Consider the following 20,240-nt stretch of genomic DNA (forward strand, 5'->3'; position numbering starts at 1 on the left):
AAAGGGCTGCTGAGGTGGGTTCCAACACATCTGCTGGGCTCCTAGCAGGCACCTCTCACTTTTCTTGCAGGCGATTAGAATTATTATCCTTTTCATTTTCACCTCCTTCCTGCATGTAGCTGTTCTTCCCCCATGGCTGTTAGTGGGGTAAGCAAGTAGACAGTGCAAACCCCTACAGCATCTTCCCCCAACTATACGCAGGGATGCTGGAACAATTTTTATAGTGGGGGTGCTGAGAGCCACTGAACCAAACTGTAAATCCTGTATATAATGGAAATCACTTGAAGTCAGGGGGTGCTGCAGCACCCATAATTCCAGCACCTATGACTATACTTCATTAGTCTTTTCTCCCTTTGAGAGAGATAGAGCGGGAATTGGAAGAGCAACTGGAAAGGAGAAAATGGGAGGGAGTCTTGGCCAGTCCAGTGGCTTCTGCAACAATATCCCGTGAACCTTGGAGTTGAGGCTATGAAAAGGAGAACCTAGGGGGGTCCAGCAAGAGGACAAAGGTATTTGGGGGCAAAGGAGGTACACAGGAGAGCTCAAAGGGGTATGGGGTGTACAGGACAAGAAAGATCTGTGTGGCAGGGTGTACTATTTCTTTAAAACTGTACCAGGAGGCCAAGCAGGTGGGCTGGGGAGACTCTAAGCAGCTCTGCAGAGAATGAGTAGTTTAAGGACAATTCTATTCTTAACTCTAAATTTCTTGTTCAGTGTTAGAAAAAAGTGGCTGTCTCTGGGACGTGTTACTATTGGCATGTGGCAGGATGCGCAGCGCTGACCCAGCATCAGTAAGAGGAAAACTCTTCCCCTGGGAGAGAAGGCAAAGTCTGCCTTCTGTGTGAGTGGTGTCACTCACTAGGGTCCTGATTTATAATCATAGAATATCAGGGTGGGAAGGAACCTCAGGAGCTATCTAGTCCAACCACCTGCTCAAAGCAGGACCAATCCCCAAATAAATCATCCCAACCAGGGCTTTGCCAAGCCTGACCTTAAAAGCCTCTAAGGAAGGCAATTCCACGACCTCCCTAGGTACCCATGCCAGTGCTTCTCCGCCCTTCTAGTGAAAAAGTTTTTCCAAACTTGCAAAAACTTTTCTTGCAACTTGAGACCATACCCCTTGTTCTGTCAGGAGCCCCTGTATCTATTGTTTTAGCTTTGGAAGGTGCTGGGACAACCTGAGCACATTATATAGGGTTGCCTTGCCAACCTTCTAGGATTGTGCTGGAGCCTCCAGGAATGAAGATTAACCTTTAATGGAAGATTAGGTCATGTCATGACACCTCCAGGAATGCATCCAGCCAAAACTGGCACCCCTAACTTTATACCAAATGCCCCTGTAGCCTGGTGGTGGGACAGGCCTGAGTGTGGGGCTCCCTGCAGCTCTGGGGGTTGAGGGCACCCTACAGCTCACATGGTGGGTTTGAGGGGTTAGTCTGCAGTCTGGCTGGGAGCAGTGGAACTGGGCGGGGGTCAGGGGTCCCTCCCAGGGCCGTGTCTCTGATGGGGGGGGTAAGGCCCGCATGGGGTCCCCCAGAAGGCTGGTTCTCCCCCACCACATGGGCTGTACAGCGCCCCCCGCTCCCCAAGCCCCGCAAAGGCTGTGAGCGTAGGAGGCCCCGCCTCACCGCAGGTCCGGCCGGAGGAGGCAGGGCTGGGGCTGGCCGTGCACGCAGGGGGCCGGCTCCTTGCGCCTAGGGCCTGGCGCGGTGTGACAGGCGGAGCAGAGCCCGGAGCCCGGAGCCGGGCAGGATGCGCCCCGCCGCCCCGCTGCTCCTGCTGCCGGCCCTGCTGCTGCTGGCCGCGCTCCCCGTCCGGGGCCGCCGGGAGTCCCCCGCGCCGGGGCCGCCCCTGGCCGCGCAGCGCCCCACCAACGCCAGCCGGCCGCTGCCGGAGCCTCTGGGCGCCCCCGGGAACCACAGCGGCGCCCAGGTCAGCCTCCTGCCCGCGCTGCTCCGGGACCTGTCCGCGCTCAAGGCCGCGGTGATCGCGGCGTGTGTGCTCAGCGCCGGCCTGATCGGCTGCCTGCTGCTGCGGGTCTGCAGGTACCACCCGGGGGCTGCGTGGGGGGCGGGCGCGGGAGGGGGGATCTTCGCCGGGGGGCGCTGCCCGCAGTACCCCGAGGGGCTCTCCCCCCATGGAGACCGGGGGGGCACTGCTCTCTGTTCCCCCCCCCAGGCGGGGGACTCTCCCCCCGTGGAGACAGGGGGGCACTGCTCTCTGTACCCCCCAGGCGGGGGACTCTCCCCCCGTGGAGACCAGGGGGGGCACTGCTCTCTGTTCCCCCCCCCAGGCGGGGGGCTCTCCCCCCGTGGAGACAGGGGGGCACTGCTCTCTGTACCCCCCAGGCGGGGGACTCTCCCACCGTGGAGACCGGGGGGGCACTGCTCTCTGTACACCCCAGGCGGGGGGCTCTCCCCCCATGGAGACCGGGGGGGCACTGCTCTCTGTACCCCCCAGGCGGGGGGCTCTCCCCCCATGGAGACCGGGGGGGCACTGCTCTCTGTACCCCCCAGGCGGGGGACTCTCCCACCGTGGAGACCGGGGGGGGGGGCACTGCTCTCTGTACCCCCCAGGCGGGGGACTCTCCCACCGTGGAGACCGGGGGGGGGCACTGCTCTCTGTACCCCCCAGGCGGGGGACTCTCCCACCGTGGAGACCGGGGGGGGCACTGCTCTCTGTACCCCCCAGGCGGGGGACTCTCCCCCCATGGAGACGGGGGGGGCACTGCTCTCTGTACCCCCCAGGTGGGGGGCTCTCCCCCCATGGAGACCGGGGGGCACTGCTCTCTGTGCCCCCCAGGTGGGGAGCTCTCCCCCCGTGGAGAATGGGGGGGCACTGCTCTCTGTACCCCCTAGGCGGGGGGCTCTCCCCCCATGGAGACTGGGGGGCACTGCTTTCTGTACCCCCCAGGCGGGGGACTCTCCCCCCATGGAGACCAGGGGGGGCACTGCTCTCTGTACCCCCCAGGCGGGGGACTCTCCCCCCATGGAGACAGGGGGGGATACTGCTCTCTGTACCCCCCAGGCGGGGGGCTCTCCCCCCGTGGAGACCAGGGGGGGCACTGCTCTCTGTACCCCCCAGGCGGGGGGCTCTCCACCCGTGGAGACCGGGGGGGGCACTGCTCTCTCTACCCCCCCAGGTGCGGGGCTCTTCCCCCCATGGAGACGGGGGGGGCACTGCTCTCTATACCCCCCAGGCGGGGGACTCTCCCCCCATGGAGACCAGGGGGCACTGCTCTCTGTACCCCTCAGGCGGGGGGCTCTCCCCCCATGGAGACCAGGGGGCACTGCTCTCTGTACTCCCCAGGCGGGGGGCTCTCCCCCCATGGAGACTAGGGGGCACTGTTTTCTGTACCCCCCCTGGTGGGGGGGCTTTCCTCCCATGGAGACCGGGGGAGGCACTGCTCTCTGTATCCTCAGGTAGTGGGGGCTCTCTCCCTATGGAGGCTGGGGGAGCACTGCTCTCTGTACCCCCCCAGTAGTGGGGGGGGCTCCTCTCTGTCCCCGGCAGTGATAACAGTGTCTCTTTGATGATAGTTTCCAGAGGTTTCCTGGGCCTTGTGTGCACGTGACTAGTAAGGTGAGTCAGTGCTGGGCTGACATATGCCCTGAAAGCCCTTGATCACAGCAGCACTGTCACCTTTCTAGGTTGTGGGTAAGGATCTCTGGGATGTGACCTGAAAAAGTGAGTCCCTGACTAGTCCATGTAGAAGTTAAAGCTCCCATGGCCTTTTCTCTTAGGCCATGACTACCCATACAGTGATGCAGCTGTACTGATATAGCTGCATCTGGTGAAGACATGCTATGTCAGGAGAGCGCTCTCCTGTTGGCATAAAAATCACCCCCCCTGTGAATGGCAAAAGCTGTGTTGGCGGGAGAAGCTCTCCTGCTGCCATAGCGCTGTGCCCACGAGCACTTACACCAGCGTAACTTATTTTGCTCAGGGGGTGGAATAGTCACACCCCTGAGCAACATAAGTTTTGCCAGCGTAGGTGGTAATGTAGACATAGCCTAAAGCCAGAAAAGCTGAAGTGCATCTTCCTCTGGAATAAAGGCACCCAGCACAGAGGGGATGGAAGTGGGTGAGAAGGCAAGTTTTAGCCAGCCCCTGGCCTACTCTATGTAGTTTGTAAAATGTTCTAGATCGGCTGGCCAGAACGGGGGTGTTAAAATGGAAAATGGAATGCTTATACCTTTGAATTATTTGTTCCCGTCTCTTTGAAGAGCACTATATATTTGTTCTCAAGGAAGAAGTATTGTTCCGTTGCGTTAGCTAAAACATGAATAAGCTCTCTTGAAATAATTGCCATAATATGAGTGTTTATGTGCTGTAAAGCATAGTGCCTAGGTGGGTGGAGCAAAGACTCAAGTTCTGACTTGAAAATAGATTTCGCAATAGTCCTCAATAACCTCTAAGTATCAGCTGCTGCCTTATGGGCTAGGTACAGTACGTCAGGCAGAACTCCCTGCCTTCCACTGCCTGGTATATACCTGGCACCCTGATTTTTCTTCGTGATTTTGGTAGACCAGGGGTAGGCAACCTATGGCACGCGTGCCAAAAGGGGCACATGAGCTGATTTTCAGTGGCACTCGCACTGCCCAGGTCCTGGCAACCGGTCCGGGCGGCTCTGCATTTTAATTGAATTTTAAATGAAGCTTTTAAAACATTTTTAAACAATAGTTTAGTTATATATTATAGACTTTTATAGAAAGAGACCTTCTAAAAACGTTAAATTGTATGATTGGCACGCGAAACCTTAAATTACAGTGAATAAACGAAGACTCGGCACAACACTTCTGAAAGGTTGCTGAACCCTGTGGCAGACTATTTGAACATCACAGGGTTATGTCACTGTAAGTGCTAGAGTGAAGGAAATACAGGGGAGCATATTAGGTTATGGAATTGTTTAACTGGAGGCAATTTGTTTTATCCAGTGTTCTTCAGGAATAAAACCCTTTCATTTATAGCACGTCTGCCTATTTGTGTGTGTGTGGTTCAGTTTTAATGATCAGAGAAGTGACAGGAGACTCTTGTCTATAGGTTTTGAAACTCCAGCCCTTATCGGTCTTGATCTCTCACATATGACTCTGTTGACATCCCTTCTTGAAAACCATACTTTGGATAAAACTTTTTTTTATCCATTTGTGTTGTTAGGAAACGGCTATAACTTTGAAAGAGATACTGGAGGTGTCATTAAAAAAACCCCAAACTTCCCTGAGTGTTTTTTCCACCCTCATTTTAAAACAAACTCAAAGCAGAAAAATGAGGTGAAAACATTGCAGAGTGGTAATTTAGGTTTCCTCTGATGCAGAAGGGAGTAGGCTCGCTCTGTCAAGTTTTCAAAGGATGTCTCTTTTGCATGTGTGTGCAGATAGCGCATTGTGGGCAGTTACCCAACTGGAGTGTACAAACGAGATAAATCTTTGCTTAATGCTGAAGCCAGAGTTCAGCCCTAGGATAAAGCCCAAGTAAATGGTCTGGGTTTGGGCTGTCCCCCCAAGAATTAGGATGAGATGGCATTCTGGGCTGTGGAACCACTCTGTGGCCACTTGTGCAGCTGGAGTGCTACATTAGCCTTCACTGCTGCAGGGTGTGGTTGGAGGGAATGGGGGATTGGTTAGAGGATCCAGCCCCTTCCTTCCCCCTAAATCCACGGCATGTTGGGTTGATGGAAGCATTGGCAGAACGCAGCTCTGCAATATTCAAGAAGTCTGCATCTGCCTGGTTGGATCCTGGCATATTGTTTCTCTCTGCAGCATAACTCCAGCAAATATATTGCATTCACCTCCTCCTCTCCCGTAGAGAGTGAGTTGCAACCAGGATGTGCTGAGCAACATTGTAATACTTGAAATCTTTGTATGATTAGAAAGCTGATCTCTCTATTGGCTTGTTGCTGAGGCAGGAGAAAATAAACTTACAGTGTCAAACTGAGCTTTTCATAGTAGTGTTCATAAATTATTGTTTCTGTGGTGGTAGCAGCTACAGTTCCAGTTATGCTAGATGCTCTGTGTACATACAGTAAATGAAAAGTTCTAGTCTCATCAAAGAGTGTTTAGCTCTGGTTTGTTCACTCCTGATTTCATGGTGGAACACTACAAAACCTTCACTAGTTAACAGGAATTCTTTCTTACAGATATGTGCAAAAGAAAACAACCTGTAGGGCTGAGTCATGTGAATTGCTCTCTGCTGGTTGGTTGTTGCATTAGAAGGAAGAAGTTGGGCAACGGAGGTAGTTGAACAGGTGTGTTTTGTGAGTTCTTCCGCCACCTCCTCGCAAACAGCTCTTCTGCAGTTACATGGCTGTCCCAGCTAACTGTTATAGTTCTTTTCTGTTTCTGAGATGTTAATCATCTTAATTTATTAATGCTGATGAGCAGAGTCTATCTGAGTACTGTTCTTAAAGGGTTCCCTTCTATAAGAGAACCCTTAGAAACTGAGACATCTCATAAGTCTGTCCCAGTGAACAAACTGCAAAAGATTTGCCTAGTGACTAGCACAGCATAGCAAGATTCAGTTTACCATGGCAAGTCATTTGGTTTAGGGGCAAGCAAATAAAACATTGCTTTTTTAAATCATTCTTCTCATCACTATCATCTGCTCATCCAGGCTTGCAAAGTTGTTGCGGGATTATACATCAGAACAGATATTAGGCACTTGGGTGGGTCAGACTAAAGGCAGCATAGTTTACTAGTAAAATCAGTATAAGGTGATCTAAATTCTAGATCTAGCTCTTTCACTGACTGGGCTCGGGCAAGTTCAGCCTCCCTGCTTCAGTTTCTCCATATGTAAAAAGAGAGAGAAGGGTTGACATTCTTGATATTTTCCAAGGTAAAAAACCAAGCAGCAGAACACCCAGCCTATTGAGTCTTCTCTCCACATCAGAGGTTGACAAACTTTTTGGATCGAGGGACACATCCGGGTATGGAAATTGAATGGCAGGCCATGAATGCTCATGGGGTGCGGGAAGGGATGAGGGCTCCGGCTGGAGGTGCAGGCTCTGGGTTGAAGCCGGGGATGAGGGGCTGGGGGTGTAGGAGTGTGCTCTGGGCTGGGATTGAGGGGTTCAGAGGGCAGGAGGGGGATCAGAACTGGGGAAGGGGGTTGGGGTACAGGCTCCAGGCAGCACATACCTCAAGCAACCCCCAGAAGCAGCGGCATGTCCCTGTTCCAGCTCCTATGCAGAGGTGCATCCAGGTGTTCTGCACTGCCCTGTCTGCAGGTGCCGCCCCTGAAGCTCCCATTTGCCACGGATCCCAGACAATGGGAGCTGTGGGAGTGGCACTTGGGGCAGGGGCAGCGTGTGGAGCCCCTTGGCTGCCCCTACGCGTAGGAGTCGGAGTAGGGACATGCCACTTCTTCTGGGAGTTATGCAGAGCGGGGGCAAGCCCCCGACCCCGTTCCTTGATGGGAGCTTGAGGGCCATATTAAAACGTCTGGAGGGCTGCAGTTTGCCCACCACTGCTCTACATCCTACAGAAGCCAAAGGGGACACAAGCCCAGTTATTTTAGAAAATTCTTTGCAGTCACCTTTACTGGCAAGCACTGCTGTGCTCTTCCATGCCAGACTCATTTCATCTGTACGCTGCTGCTTATAGTGAAAGCACATTTCATGTATGTGAGAGATTCCTGCTGTCCTTTTAATAAACACAGTGGGTCCCGTGGAAAATGGAGCTTTCGACATCGACATGCAGTTGTTTATCTGACACAGCCTCTAGTGTGTAAGCAAAGATTGATCTGAGTTACAAAATAAGACAAGCAAATCAACAAGCATGTTTGTAGCATTTCCAGCTTACAGCTGGCAAAATAGTTTGGAGAGGAGTTCTCATTTCTGTTGCAGAAGAGAGATCACATTTACTCAAATGAAAAGCCTTTCTTGATCAAAATAAGAGCTTTGTTCACGTCTATTTTTTAAAAAACAAACCAACACAAAGAACCTTGCAGAAACCTGTATTGTAGATTGCTGTTAAGCAGAATTTGTTGAAATCCAATATGTTATTAAACTGTCCCTATGAAATTACACTGGTTTGCTGCAAGTAAATTATCCCTTTAGATACGGATTGTTGAGATGATGTGAGTTAGCGGGCAGATATTTTATCACAAGCACTGGCTTGTGATACTTACATCCTTGCTTTCTTTCCAACATACTGTTTTCTTTTATGGGTGCTTTCAAAGATGACCTGTTCTTCCTCCTTAGAAGTGTTCTGATCGGAGTGGACTTGGGGGGGCCCAGTGGAGTAGAGCTTGGCACCGCCATAAGGGATCTGAATTCCAGCTCCCTCTCTCCTAGACTGCACAGGCTGTGAAAGTAGTGTGATACACAGTAGCAGGAGGCAACACCTAGTTTGCAGTAGTAACCTTTTCTGGCTGATTCAGAGATGCGCCTGGAAACCACTTCCAATGGCAAGGGAATGGAGTATTTTCTCCACATCACGTGTGTGCTGAGTACCTCCTTCTCTCCCACCCTTAAGCCAAAATATCCTCCGTGACTTGCCAAATACTTGCTACTTCAGCAAGTGCTTCGGTCCATGTTTTGATTTCTGCTTTTTTGAATCCATATTTAGTGCAGTTACTCCAGAGGTGAATTAGGCCCCTCGCTTACTAAGTAAACTGTCAGGGTTAACCACAGTCAAAAAGGAAATGAGGGGTCAGAAACTTGGTTGTCTGTGTTGGTTGATGCGGAAGCCACTGGGACATTGGATAAATCTATCAAGTTTTTTTTTTTTTTTAAATTAGCAAACTGCAACTGGGGTGTCACCGTAATAGGCAATAGGCGTTATCAGCCATGGTCAGTAGTGTTTGCAGTGAACTGCTGTAAAGTGTGGAGAAGAGTAAGACTCAAGCTGGATGTGAGCACTATTTACAAGGTACAGGTCTGCCTGTTGAGAGACACGGTATCCACTTAGATAACAATAATATTTTGACCAAAATTACCTCTGGTCACATCACTGCTGTCTGAGTCTCAGATTTCTCTACCAAATCCCATTATTTTTAGATAGCTTTCCCTTGGGCCTACCTCTTTTATAGCTGCAAAACTGGCTACATTGCTATGCTTTAGGAGAGAGATTTAAGTACATTGACTCATCATCTAGTCATAGGTTACAGGACCTGGTTATCCTACCTTGTTGGGTGGTGCTCTGTACACCTAAGGCTCACCTACACTAGAAGGCTGAGTTGACTAAGTGTAAATTGTTTTATAACTGGTTACTTGTACAATACAAAAAACCCTTTCTTCAATCCGTGGGCAGCTAGGTGCCAGCTACTGGAGGGAAATAGATCTTTTTGAAAACAGGCTGGATAAAAATCAAAGATTTAAAAAAAAGATCACTTTTTTAATTTATATACAAGTTTATTCTTTCAAAAAAAGAAAAACCAACCCCCAATTTGAAATTGACAACCTATGTTAAGACCTAAACTTCTTATAATCTATAAGAATAATTTTACTTATTGAATTGAAATTAATACACATTTGCTGCTGAGCTTTGAAGAAAGTCAGATCACTGAAATGGTGAAAGTCACTGGTTAAATACCTGGAACCAGAGTTTAAAGTGCTAGACCAGCTTTTGACAGCAATCGCCTCTTCTGCAGAGAAAATATGTTCTTCATTTGAGTTTATTCAACTTCAGTTCAGTTTAATGACTAGTTCAAAGTTAAGAAACCAATTGGGAATTGATAAAGCAGGAAAGCTTGTTTTCCTCAGCCAATCTGAATATAAACCTAGGTGTGAAAGGGTGAAATCTACTAGTTCTAAAATAGTAAAGGGCATAGTGACCAGAAACAATCAGTTCAATTCACTATCTATGGATAATATTGCCTTTGTTAAATAAATAAGTTAGTTCTAAATACAAAACTTGTTTTGATGAACTTCTTGATCCTTTTTTCTTACATAGACAGCTCATTTAAGGCTTCTTAAAATTTGATTAGAAAATGCCATTTTTTGCATTTTTAACTGAATTTGAATTTCCATCCAAATAGAGCTTAGCATATCACAAGTTTTTAAAAAATTCAAATAAGAAATGTACCATTTTCTAACGTAATAAAAATGTAAACATTAAGAATCTAAATAAATGTAAGTTTAATGTGTACAGATATGGTGTATCCTTCTGTTTAGCAAGAAGCAGTCCCAAACTTAGAGTAAAGACTACATTTAGTTGCAGATCAACGTGCTTTACTGGTTAGGTTCATTCTTTTTGATTGCTATCTTTAAGAAAACAGCTAAGATGTACAAATGCAAAAAACAATTCAAATCAGTAATTTAAATCAAGGCTTCCTGCTTGCTGGTTTAAATCATGATGAATATTGGTGACTTAAATAGCTTTGATTTAAAATCAGTCCACCCTGTTTGATAGACTATTATATGAAAAAGAAAAAAAAAAACAATAAAAAGCCAAGTATGACCCTCTACCAGAAACCCCTCTTCAGATGTGTGTGTGGTCAAAGCAGGAGTCTGGCTTCCCTGCTCTCTTGCTTCATGAATTTAGGTAAGTCACTTAAATTCTCCAAGCCTCAGTGTCTGTAAAATGGGGATAATAGAAATATTAGTCTCATAAGACCAACTATATTTGGAAGTGCATGTTGGTCCCAATACTGTATATACAGTATGCAAATCAAGTCTTATTTTAGGTACAGCCTTTTAATTGAATCATGGCAGGATCTCATTCAGATGTTCCTGAAGTTTTTCACAACCTTCTTCCCAGCCTCCAAACCTCTTATTAATAGTTAGTGCAGTTGAACAAGATTTAAGTTGAACAAGAGCTTCTGCTCTCTATGGTTGAGTATGTTCCATCTCAAGAAGCTGGTTGTTAGAAAAATGTGTCATGTCAGTTCATTACAGCAAAATGAATGCCTGCCTGAAAGCATGCATGAGGGTTCATCTTAATAGCTTCTGGTTTAATTTCAGGGTTTAAAATGATCATGTGAACAAAGAAGCCTGGTTTGATAGAAAATGGTAAAATGTCAGCGGTATTAATGAAGCTCTCATTCAGTGACTTGTTATGAGTCTGGAGTTCTCTTAGGTTTATTATCCGGAATCATGTAAAAGTTGCGGGAGCCAGTTATTGCTAAATATGTTGGGCCCAATTCATTCCTGGTAGAACTTAATTGGAGCTTCAACAGGAATGGATTAAGTCTATTGTTTATGGTGGAATTATGAATGAGAAACACGCTTATAGGAAAGAATAATTTAATCCCCCTTCTACCTTCTCATGTCTGTCTTCAGGAAGTGTTAATGCTGGATTGAAAGCTCTGAGTCTGTTCTCTGTGGGGTCAAAAGAAGTGTTTATTTCTGAGCATCAGGCTTGTTGACTAAAATAAATTGGAGGCTTAAAGTATATAATAAACTAGTGAGTTGACTAATGCCTTTCTCCCACCACATGATGCTTCAGTAAGGAGCATGAAGTGCTACACATGACTAGTGTTTGACCAAAACAGCCCCTGGTCAAAAGACTGACATGAGTCATGAACTTTCTCGTTCTCTCCCAGCCAACTTTTCATTTGCTATGTTTCAATATTGAACACCCCTTCCCTGAGCTGTACCGAAACGTGCAGGCAGTGCATCCTTGTTCTTATGGAGTCGAGAGCATTGTCATGGAGGGTGATGTCTTGTGCATTTAACTCGTAAAGAAATATGATAGCACGGGGATAGGACTGATATGGGTCAATAACTCATGAGCTTTAGGAGCTGGATTCTCCTGAGTGGGTCCAGTTGGTCTCGCCTTTATTCTCCTTGTTTTAAATACATTTCATGCCCCCTAATCTTGCTCTTGTTAAAGCTATTGAGTTTCTTGGCTTTAACAGGATCAGTAGTGGGCCCAAAATGAGAGGGTACTGGCACTGGCTACTGCTGTTTGAAGCTTGTGAAGATGCTAGGCAAGCTTCATAGATTGGTAAATGTTAAGACCAGAAGGGGCCATTATGGTCGTCTAGTCCGACCTCCTTCCTAACATGGAACAATGAATTTTGCCCACCCCTCCACAGCTCTGCCAGTGCATTTCAGTCTAGATCTGCAGTGGCACCTTCCGCTGTTGTAGTCCTTGGACATCCCCCCAGCTCTGCTGGTGTACCCCTGTTATAACCGGAACACCTGCTATCTCTTGTTATGCTCCCCAGCACCTGCTCAGCTCTGTAGTGAGTGCATCTCCATCCTTACCACAGCATCTTCTGATCAGGCCTGCTAACTTTAGCGGAAGCAGTTTGAGGTGTAGGGACTAAGCATGAAAGCATTAGTCACTTTTAACTTTTCATTGGAAGTCAGATATCCTGTGCTGAAAGCCTTGTGCATGAATACCCTTTACCATGGGGTCTTTCATGCAAGGGGTCTTTGATTTTATCAGTATGCAAGGAGTATGCTCTAATTCAGTGGTTCTTAACCTTTACTGCAGCCTGTACCCCTTTGGTTCTCAAAGGGGAGGGGTAGCTTAGTGGTTTGAGCATTGGCCTGCTAAACCCAGGGTTGTGAGTTGAATCCTTGAGGGGGCCACTTAGGAATTTGGGGCAAAAATCTGTCAGGGACAGTACTTGGTCCTGCTGTGAAGGCAGGGGACTGGACTCAATGACCTTTCAAGGTCCCTTCAAATTCTATGAGATAGTTATATCTCCATATTTAAAAAAAAAAAAATTCTCACACCCCTTATCAAAAATCGTTGACTAGGTCTGTTCGTTAAACCTAGATATATTTTTTGTTTGGTTATTACAGTAATTGTTAAAAAATGTATAGCGTTGTTAAATACATACGTTTGATGAAACAAAGTAGTTGTACTTATGTGTCTGTGCTTAATTTGTGTTTTCGATGATTTACCTTCTAAAAAAATCTAGCATGTCTCGCACCCTCAGAAAGGGCATCTCGCGCCCCCAGAGGTTGCATGCACCCCAGGTTAAGAACCGCTGCTGTAATTGCTTCCCCTAACATCCTTTCTTGTTAGTTACCCAAACACATTTGTTTTATTAAACTAAGCCATGGCCTGTTCTCACCCATGAGTTCTTATCATGTTCTGACCCTTTGGAACAGGTCTCCAGAGGCTGTGAAATGTTTACATTCCCTAGTTCCTGTCTTGTGTTACTGTGCTCATATTTACAGTTGATATGTGGTATCTTGTCCCACCCAGTGTGTAGTATTTGTGTTTTTTCTTTCGTCTCGTTATTGCTGATTAACGAGATACTATCAGGGATAAGTATGTCCAGTGCTATAGGAAACAGATTGGGCAAAAATCCATCTGAAGAAATCATTTAGTATGTGGATGGGAAACTTAAAAGGTTTCCATTTAAAGATAGTTCATCTCAACGTTTTTTGTTGTTCAGACAAAAAAATCCCCTAGGTTTCATAAACAAGTGTGTGTGTACAGGCTGTCGGGACTGCAGGTTAACAATAATGATGTTAACCAAATGCATCGGCATTAATTGAAAGAAGAGAGAATGAAACAACCTTTGCCCTGCTCCATGACAAGATATCTGCACCTGCATCTCAGCTAAATCAGAACACTTCTACAAAACTTGTTTTCCATTTTCCATCCAGCTATACCGTGAAGTGACTATTGTCACATTAGTGACAATGACTTTGAAAGTTCTCTTTACATGTTAACCTAATAGAGAAATAGAAAACTAGGACAACTCAGCTGCTGGCAATTAACTGTCTTTACATAATACAATGTTCTTTTAGTAGTTGCCCAAAATAAGCTGTATCTGCCTCTGTAGGAGATGAGAACTGATGTCTTACAGCAAAAGTTAGGTCTGATTGCAGACAGAAAAATGACCTGTTCTTTTAACATGCAATCCAGCGTAGCCTTGCTAATTCATGTGCACACATGGGAAATTGTTTTGTCATGGGTGCTCACTTACTAATTCAATTGTAGAATGTGCCTCATTCACCTTGAGGAATGTGCAGTTTAGTTTTAATGGTGATGACACTTCATATTGTCTGAGTAAATGTTCTCTTGTACAAGCAAAGCTTTCCTTGTAAGATGAGATCTCAACACATCACTTGTCTCACTGCGTCACTTTGCTGTTAGGTCTCAGCTGAAAAGTGGAGTAAAACTGCCAGGTGTTTTTGTGAGGATTATCAGGTGTTTGGTTAGGAAGGCCCTACTGGGTAGAGTCTGAAATGACTTGTTTTAACAGATGGAATAATACAACAAAACACTCTGTGCTTGGCTTGATGTGATACAGCACAGATAGTTACAGTGTATCTTGGACCAGGAGAGTTTCTTAACATTTTTTATGCAAATTTGTCCTTAAAATGCTCAGGAAATGAAAATTGCGTTACCCAAGGTCTGGGGCTTGCTTTACCTAGTCCTGGACCAATGCCCCAAAATGATGCTCTCCCCAGAGGCCAATGACAGCTTTTACATCAGATATTTGATCATACATAGAGTTCAAGGCCGGAAGAGACCCTGTGATGATCTTATCTGACCTGCATAACACAGGGCAAAGGACATTCCCCAATAATTCATACATCAAACCTATATCTCTTGTTTGAGCTATAGCATATCTTTGGGAAAGATATCCAGCCTTGGATTAAAGATTTCAAGTGATGCCAACCCCAGCTCATCTTGTGTGATTTGTCAGGGTGAGACTTCTCAACAGCAGGAATGTTTTCATGACCTGTTAATGCTCCTGGACTGATAGTTGGAAATTCTCCAGACATTTGGCTGTCCTCTGTTATGTTGCAGATTTTTAATCTGATCTTTTTTAAACAAAGGATTATAGGAGAAATAGTCTGCATTGTGTTGGATAAACCATTTCCAGAGTGCAAGCAATTATGCTAAGCTCTTTGTTTCTTCCCCATATCCCCCAAAAGATGGTCATATTGCAGCTTTTTTATTTAAATGCAATGTAAGTGAAGCACAAACCAGCGTAATCAACACAAACTCAGGCTTATGTCTGAGCAGTGTGAGACCTTGGGTTAATGGATATTAAACTGTGGAATAAAGAGAGCGTGTATAATACAGGTGCTTTGAGTTAAAGAGACAGTGTCAAGTTAAGTACCATATTCTGTATCATTTTGGTTTTTTATGTCAAAATTATTTTAGTGTAAGTAGATTCTGGAAAATGAGTCTAACAAGAGTAAAGGATGCACAGGTGTATAAGCATCTTTGCTACAAAAGAAATAGAGCATTCTGCTAAGCGGAAGGACATTGGCTACACCTAAATCTTAAAACATGGCCAGTGATTTTTCATGATGCTTGCACAGTAGTGAGTATAAAATTGCTCAAGTGAAACTATTGGCTGTATTAGGGAGTGTCTGGAAACTTCACTCTGGTGTCCAGAAAAGGTAGAGGAGCTTGTCCGCTTGTAAATATTACCTCAGATGCCCAGTCCTCTTGTAACTCTTCTCTGAACCCCTGTCAGCTTGGTAGACATTGAGTCAGCCGGATTGCTGTGATTTTTCTCATCTAAAGATGTTAGTTAACCTGTCGCTGCCTCCTCTGATTAAGCTTCTGTCTGACTTATTGAGCATGGCAGCAGGGGGCTCTGAGCTGCTGTGCCAGTGATTAGCCCTGCACACCAAAGGATCAGTGGCTGTGCCTCAGAAACTAAAAGACTGACACTGATCTGGATTACAGCTGACAGGGAATTGAGCTCTTCAGCGATAGGTACAAGTGGTGGAGAGGAGGAAGGGCTGGCTCCACAGACTTGGCGTCAGGGCAGGTCTCGGCAGTCTGGGCTGTATATAGAACGGGTGGGTAACAGCCCACTCCAGCCCTTCCTCTAGGGAACACTTTCAGAGTGAACCCCCCATTTCTTTGTTTCAGGTCTGGCAAGAGGATTAAGAAGACAAGAAAGTACGACATAATCACGACCCCGGCTGAGCGAGTAGAAATGGCCCCTCTGAACGAAGATGAGGATGATGATGAAGACTCAACAGTGTTTGATGTGAAATACAGGTACTGACATGGGTGGGTCTTGGTTAAAGGCTTGCTCCTGGGTTCTGTTAACTGGGTGGACGGCTCTTCCTTCCTGCATGCTCACAATGCCTTGTCAAGGCTAAGCTCCTTCTCTGTTCTTCCCTTCAATCCACAAAAGCTCCACCACTCTCCTATCCATGATCCCTGCACCTGAAACCCAGTCTGCTGTGCATCCAACCGCTCCTCCTTAAAGCATTCAATTTCCAACAAGCCTAAAAGCCCTAGTCCTCCCTGCAGTGAAGTGCCAACAGAAGAGATGTGCCCAAACAAACTATACAGAACTGACAAAGGTTAATGGGCTGAACTTCCCTGCTCAGTCCTTTGCTGCTTGTTGCATCTCATCCCTCATCCTTCCTCTGTATGTTATAGCTGATTGGGGAAGTTGCATTCTTCCTCGTATTTGTGTGTACAAGCACTTAGCTCACGTCTGGTGCTCTTCATAAACAATCTGTGTAGGGTCAGGCCTTTCCAATCTAGAGCTGCTTCTCTTCCCCTACGCGGTCACAACAGTGGCTGTGGAAAGTTGACAAGTTTCACTAATGGTCTCTTGATTTGGGCATCTCTGGGTCTGAGGCATGCTGGCAGGACTTGGTGTTGGGGAAGCTTGCTTTGCAAATGCCTTTGCTGTATCTGTTCTGTATATCTGTTCAGTTGCCAGCACTGTCAATCAGGCCCCACTCAGGAGCATAAAATCATTACCATTTTTTTTTAAAGTGTTTGACAGCCCAAAGTTTTCAGTGCCTGCCCTGTTGGAGAATTTATAGCAGCCTCTCAGTGCAGGCGGGCTCTTGGACTCTCTGATTTATGGCGTCAATGTATTTGAATTTCTTATTTTTATTTGCCTCGGAGTGGTGACAGCACAAGAGTCATGTTTCTCATCCAAACAAAGACAGCCCAAGATCCGTGGCTAGGAAAAGCTCTGCTAATAAGGCTGCATCTGAATCCAGGCAACTCGTAATTAGGAGCTTGTCAGAGACTTGCTCATGTCCTCCCCATGCACAAATGCCCACCCACACACTTCTAGTTCTGGAGATGGAGGAAGCAGTGCGTTCATTCCAAGGGGCACTTAGTGGGCACTTAAGCATATGGTGCTGTGTTTTGCTTCGGTAATTTTCAAAATAACGAAATACATCTCTCCCTAAAAGAGTTAGTTGGGGATAGGGAGCTGGCGAAGAGTGGAGGTGAGTCAGTCGTTTTGAGATTTGTAAATAAATAGCCCCCAAACCAGAATAGTTCTTCTTCCTCTGACTCTTTTCTTGGCCAGCTGTCAGAGCTCCATATAGACCGTCTGTACTGGTGCTCATCCTCAATTAATCATTGGCTGGTCTCTTGGTGAGAGCTGCTGTTACCACTCCTACCGGGCTTTCACCAAGGCAGTTGTGAGCGGTGTAGCACAAACAGACACTAGATCAGGACAACGAGTACCTGCTTGCTGTCAACACAACCTTTGAGGGGCACTCAGAGTAGGTGAAGTAGGATACTTAAAATGAGAAATACAGCATTGTTGGAGGGAAAACCAGTGCCTTAGATTTAGAGCTCTGTAACAGTGTTTGTATTGCAGTTGTGCCTGAAGACCCCAGTTGGAGATCAAGTCCTGTTGTATCAGGTACTGGGTGTATGCACAGCCCTCGAAGATGGTCCCTCCCACAGAATTCTTATAGACTAAGAATCTGAGGAAAGACAATAGGTGGATACGACAGACAGACAGGGAATCACAAGGTAACAGCAAGATCATGATGATTAAAGTAGAAAAGCAGTATTCAGGACTTTTTTAATATAAGTGTACAAGTTCGAGTTATTCAGGGCTGGAAGATGTGCCTTTTCCCCCTCTTGTACCATTCAGGCCTTAGATTGGCACCTGGATAATGTTAGTATATAAGAGAATTGGTGAAGTTTTGGATGGGGAAAATTTTGACTTCTGTTTCTGGCTCTGCTGGTAACTTGCTGTGTGATCCTGGGACTCTCTCTGCCTCAGTTTACCTTCATGTAAAATGGGGGTAATTGCCTATCCTTCAAGGACATGTAGTGCTAACTGCTTGGAAAAGTGGCTTCAAATGATCAGGCAAAGGGTGCCTTAGAAGGGCATTGTTCCAGTAAGCGGGTAGACTTTACACTTGGATGTAGTTCTGCCAAACCACCTCCTTATTACCCTTCAAATCTTCCCTGAGATGCGCAGTTTTTGCAGCTTTCCAGTGAATTCTGCAGCACTGAGCATGCTGTTGGTGCTTAATAAATAATATAGACGGGATGTTACTCTGCCTCTTGGGCAGCCTTGAGTGTTGGATTATGCATTGGAATTGCTTGAGCCTGAACTGAAAGTGGAACTGTCTGAACTTGACCTACTTCTGCTCTGACTGCTTCTATTGCTTCTCCATCCGGAGAACTTCCTTTGCAGGCATTTTGGGGCAAGGTTGGAGAGATTTTTCCTAGCCCAGTGAAGAGGAAAATCTCAGGAAATGATGGTGCTGTGGGAAAATGTATCCAGTAATAAAACATTAGGGAAGCCCATTGGAAACAATCTGACTTGAGAGTCGTAGCCATGTTGTTTTCTACTATTATTTTTCTACTCCAGAGCGTGTTGTACTGCTGCTTTCGCAGAAATGAACTCAGCCTTCTTGGGATCCCTTACAAGTGCAAATGGGCCTTCACTAGTCGTAGGTACATATACACATACACATACTCCTTCACGTTGTGTGGTACTTACAGTAATACCTCCAAGGGATACAGCGACCATAGATTTTGTTCACCATCCTGTACCTCAGTTTTCTTTTCTTTGGATTTGTGAAAATCCTAGTACAACAGATAGCAAATTTTGCATTTTCAAAATGCTTTGCTTCTTCAGGTATGTGGGTCCTGTTCTCTAGCAGTACAGCTCTAGCTTATGGGGAGTAAACATCAATCCCGTAGCAGAACTGAGATGGGGAGAGGTTCTCTGAGGATTTGCACTCTTCTTGTTAACAATCTTAATAGCATTCGTGCTGTGTGTTAATATGAAATAACTCTTCTGATTTGCCTGCTGTTCTGAAGTCCTAAATAACTAGCCTCATATTTTGGGTTCATAGACTAAATCTGTATTTAACATGTAGGCAAGATCTGTTTTTACATCTCTTCTTCACTTGCTTCTATATTTTGGAGCATAATTGAGATTGTTCTACCCTCCCCCCATGCTAACAGCTTTCTAACTGCAAGCTAATTGCTGCTTAGCTGTGAAGAATCAGCAGCAGGAGAGAAGTGGCACACAAGTCTGATTGTTTTCATGCAATTCGTTTTCTTTGTTTGATGCTTTGTCCTCATGTGCAGTGGTTTCTAGCCCTGCACATGCCATTGAGAAGTGGCAGATGTTGTAAATTGGGCTGCTGTCTGAAAGTTACTTTAGGATTCCCTTGCATCTTTAACATCTTGCCACGGCGGATGTGTTGGTAAAATCCACCCCTCAGGCTGTGCAACAGTGAACAATAACCACCTTTCAGCTGCATAGCTGGCTAATTAGACCACTAAAAACCTTAACCAAACAAAATCCGGTCTATGGCTATCTTGTCTGTGGCTGCTAAAGCCTGTGAGAAAGACAGAAGCGTACATTTATTGGATTAGATTCTCCTGCAGTCTCAGGAGCGGGAAGTGAAGTGGTTCTATAAACATCTTCTCTAATCCAGAGAGCGTGACTTCCATGTGACAAAAGTCTGAAAAGTGTGACACAGAGGCTGCCATAAAGCAGAGATGCAAAACCACTTGGGAAATAACACAAGCTTCATGGAAACAATTACTAATCTGGAGTTGTGTTTTGTGTTGTTTTTTTTAATTAAAAAAAATTACGCTAAAAATTAAAGAATTGACTGGCAGGTCTGAGAGGATGGATAATGAATGTGGAGCCTTTTGTTTCATGATCACTGATTCAAATCCAGCCCGTGCTGCTAATGACAAAAAGTTATCACCATTTAATAGCTCCATGGCCTGTGTGAAATTTAATTTGTTGGTTTGCTTCCTGGTGGTGGGCAGGTGTGTGTGTGTGTGTGTGTGTGTGTGTGTGTGAGTGAGTGAAGTGAAAGCCACCATGATAAAACTAATGGAGAAACCCATTAAGTGCCCAGGACAGGTAATACCAGTGAAACTTGGGCTGTGGCATTGTTGGGGTTGTATTAACGTGCACCTTTGTAATGGTGGGAGTGGAAGACTGGGTTCCCACCATCTCTGGACCCATCTGTTTTCCGCCTTTTAAAAAAAATTACTCTCATTTAAATCTCCCATTTGTTTGCGAATTTAGCACTTCCCAGCAACACAGGGAGTGGAAACTTTCATAGTTTTCCACTAGGATTTGCCCCCCATTTGTGGAACCCTTTGTTC

The 20,240-nt window shown here is 46.0% G+C and overlaps 1 protein-coding gene across 4 annotated transcripts in view; it reads left to right on the plus strand.

The window, feature by feature from the left end:
- Nucleotides 1–1,752: 1,752 nt before the first annotated feature.
- FAM174B (family with sequence similarity 174 member B) overlaps nucleotides 1,753–20,240 on the plus strand; it is a 56,639-nt gene continuing 38,151 nt past the window's right edge. For 2 of the 4 annotated variants that reach the window (XM_030578697.1, XM_030578699.1), the window contains exons 1-2: nucleotides 1,753–2,045; nucleotides 15,747–15,878. In XM_030578697.1, the coding sequence (XP_030434557.1) occupies nucleotides 1,753–2,045; nucleotides 15,747–15,878 (425 nt within the window). Of the gene's footprint in view, nucleotides 2,046–15,746; nucleotides 15,879–17,460; nucleotides 17,832–20,240 lie in introns of those variants that run through there. The other 2 variants (XM_030578698.1, XM_030578694.1) reach the window with 2 other exon arrangements.

Source organism: Gopherus evgoodei, chromosome 10, assembly GCF_007399415.2.
Source record: "Gopherus evgoodei ecotype Sinaloan lineage chromosome 10, rGopEvg1_v1.p, whole genome shotgun sequence".
NCBI lineage: Eukaryota > Metazoa > Chordata > Testudines > Testudinidae > Gopherus > Gopherus evgoodei.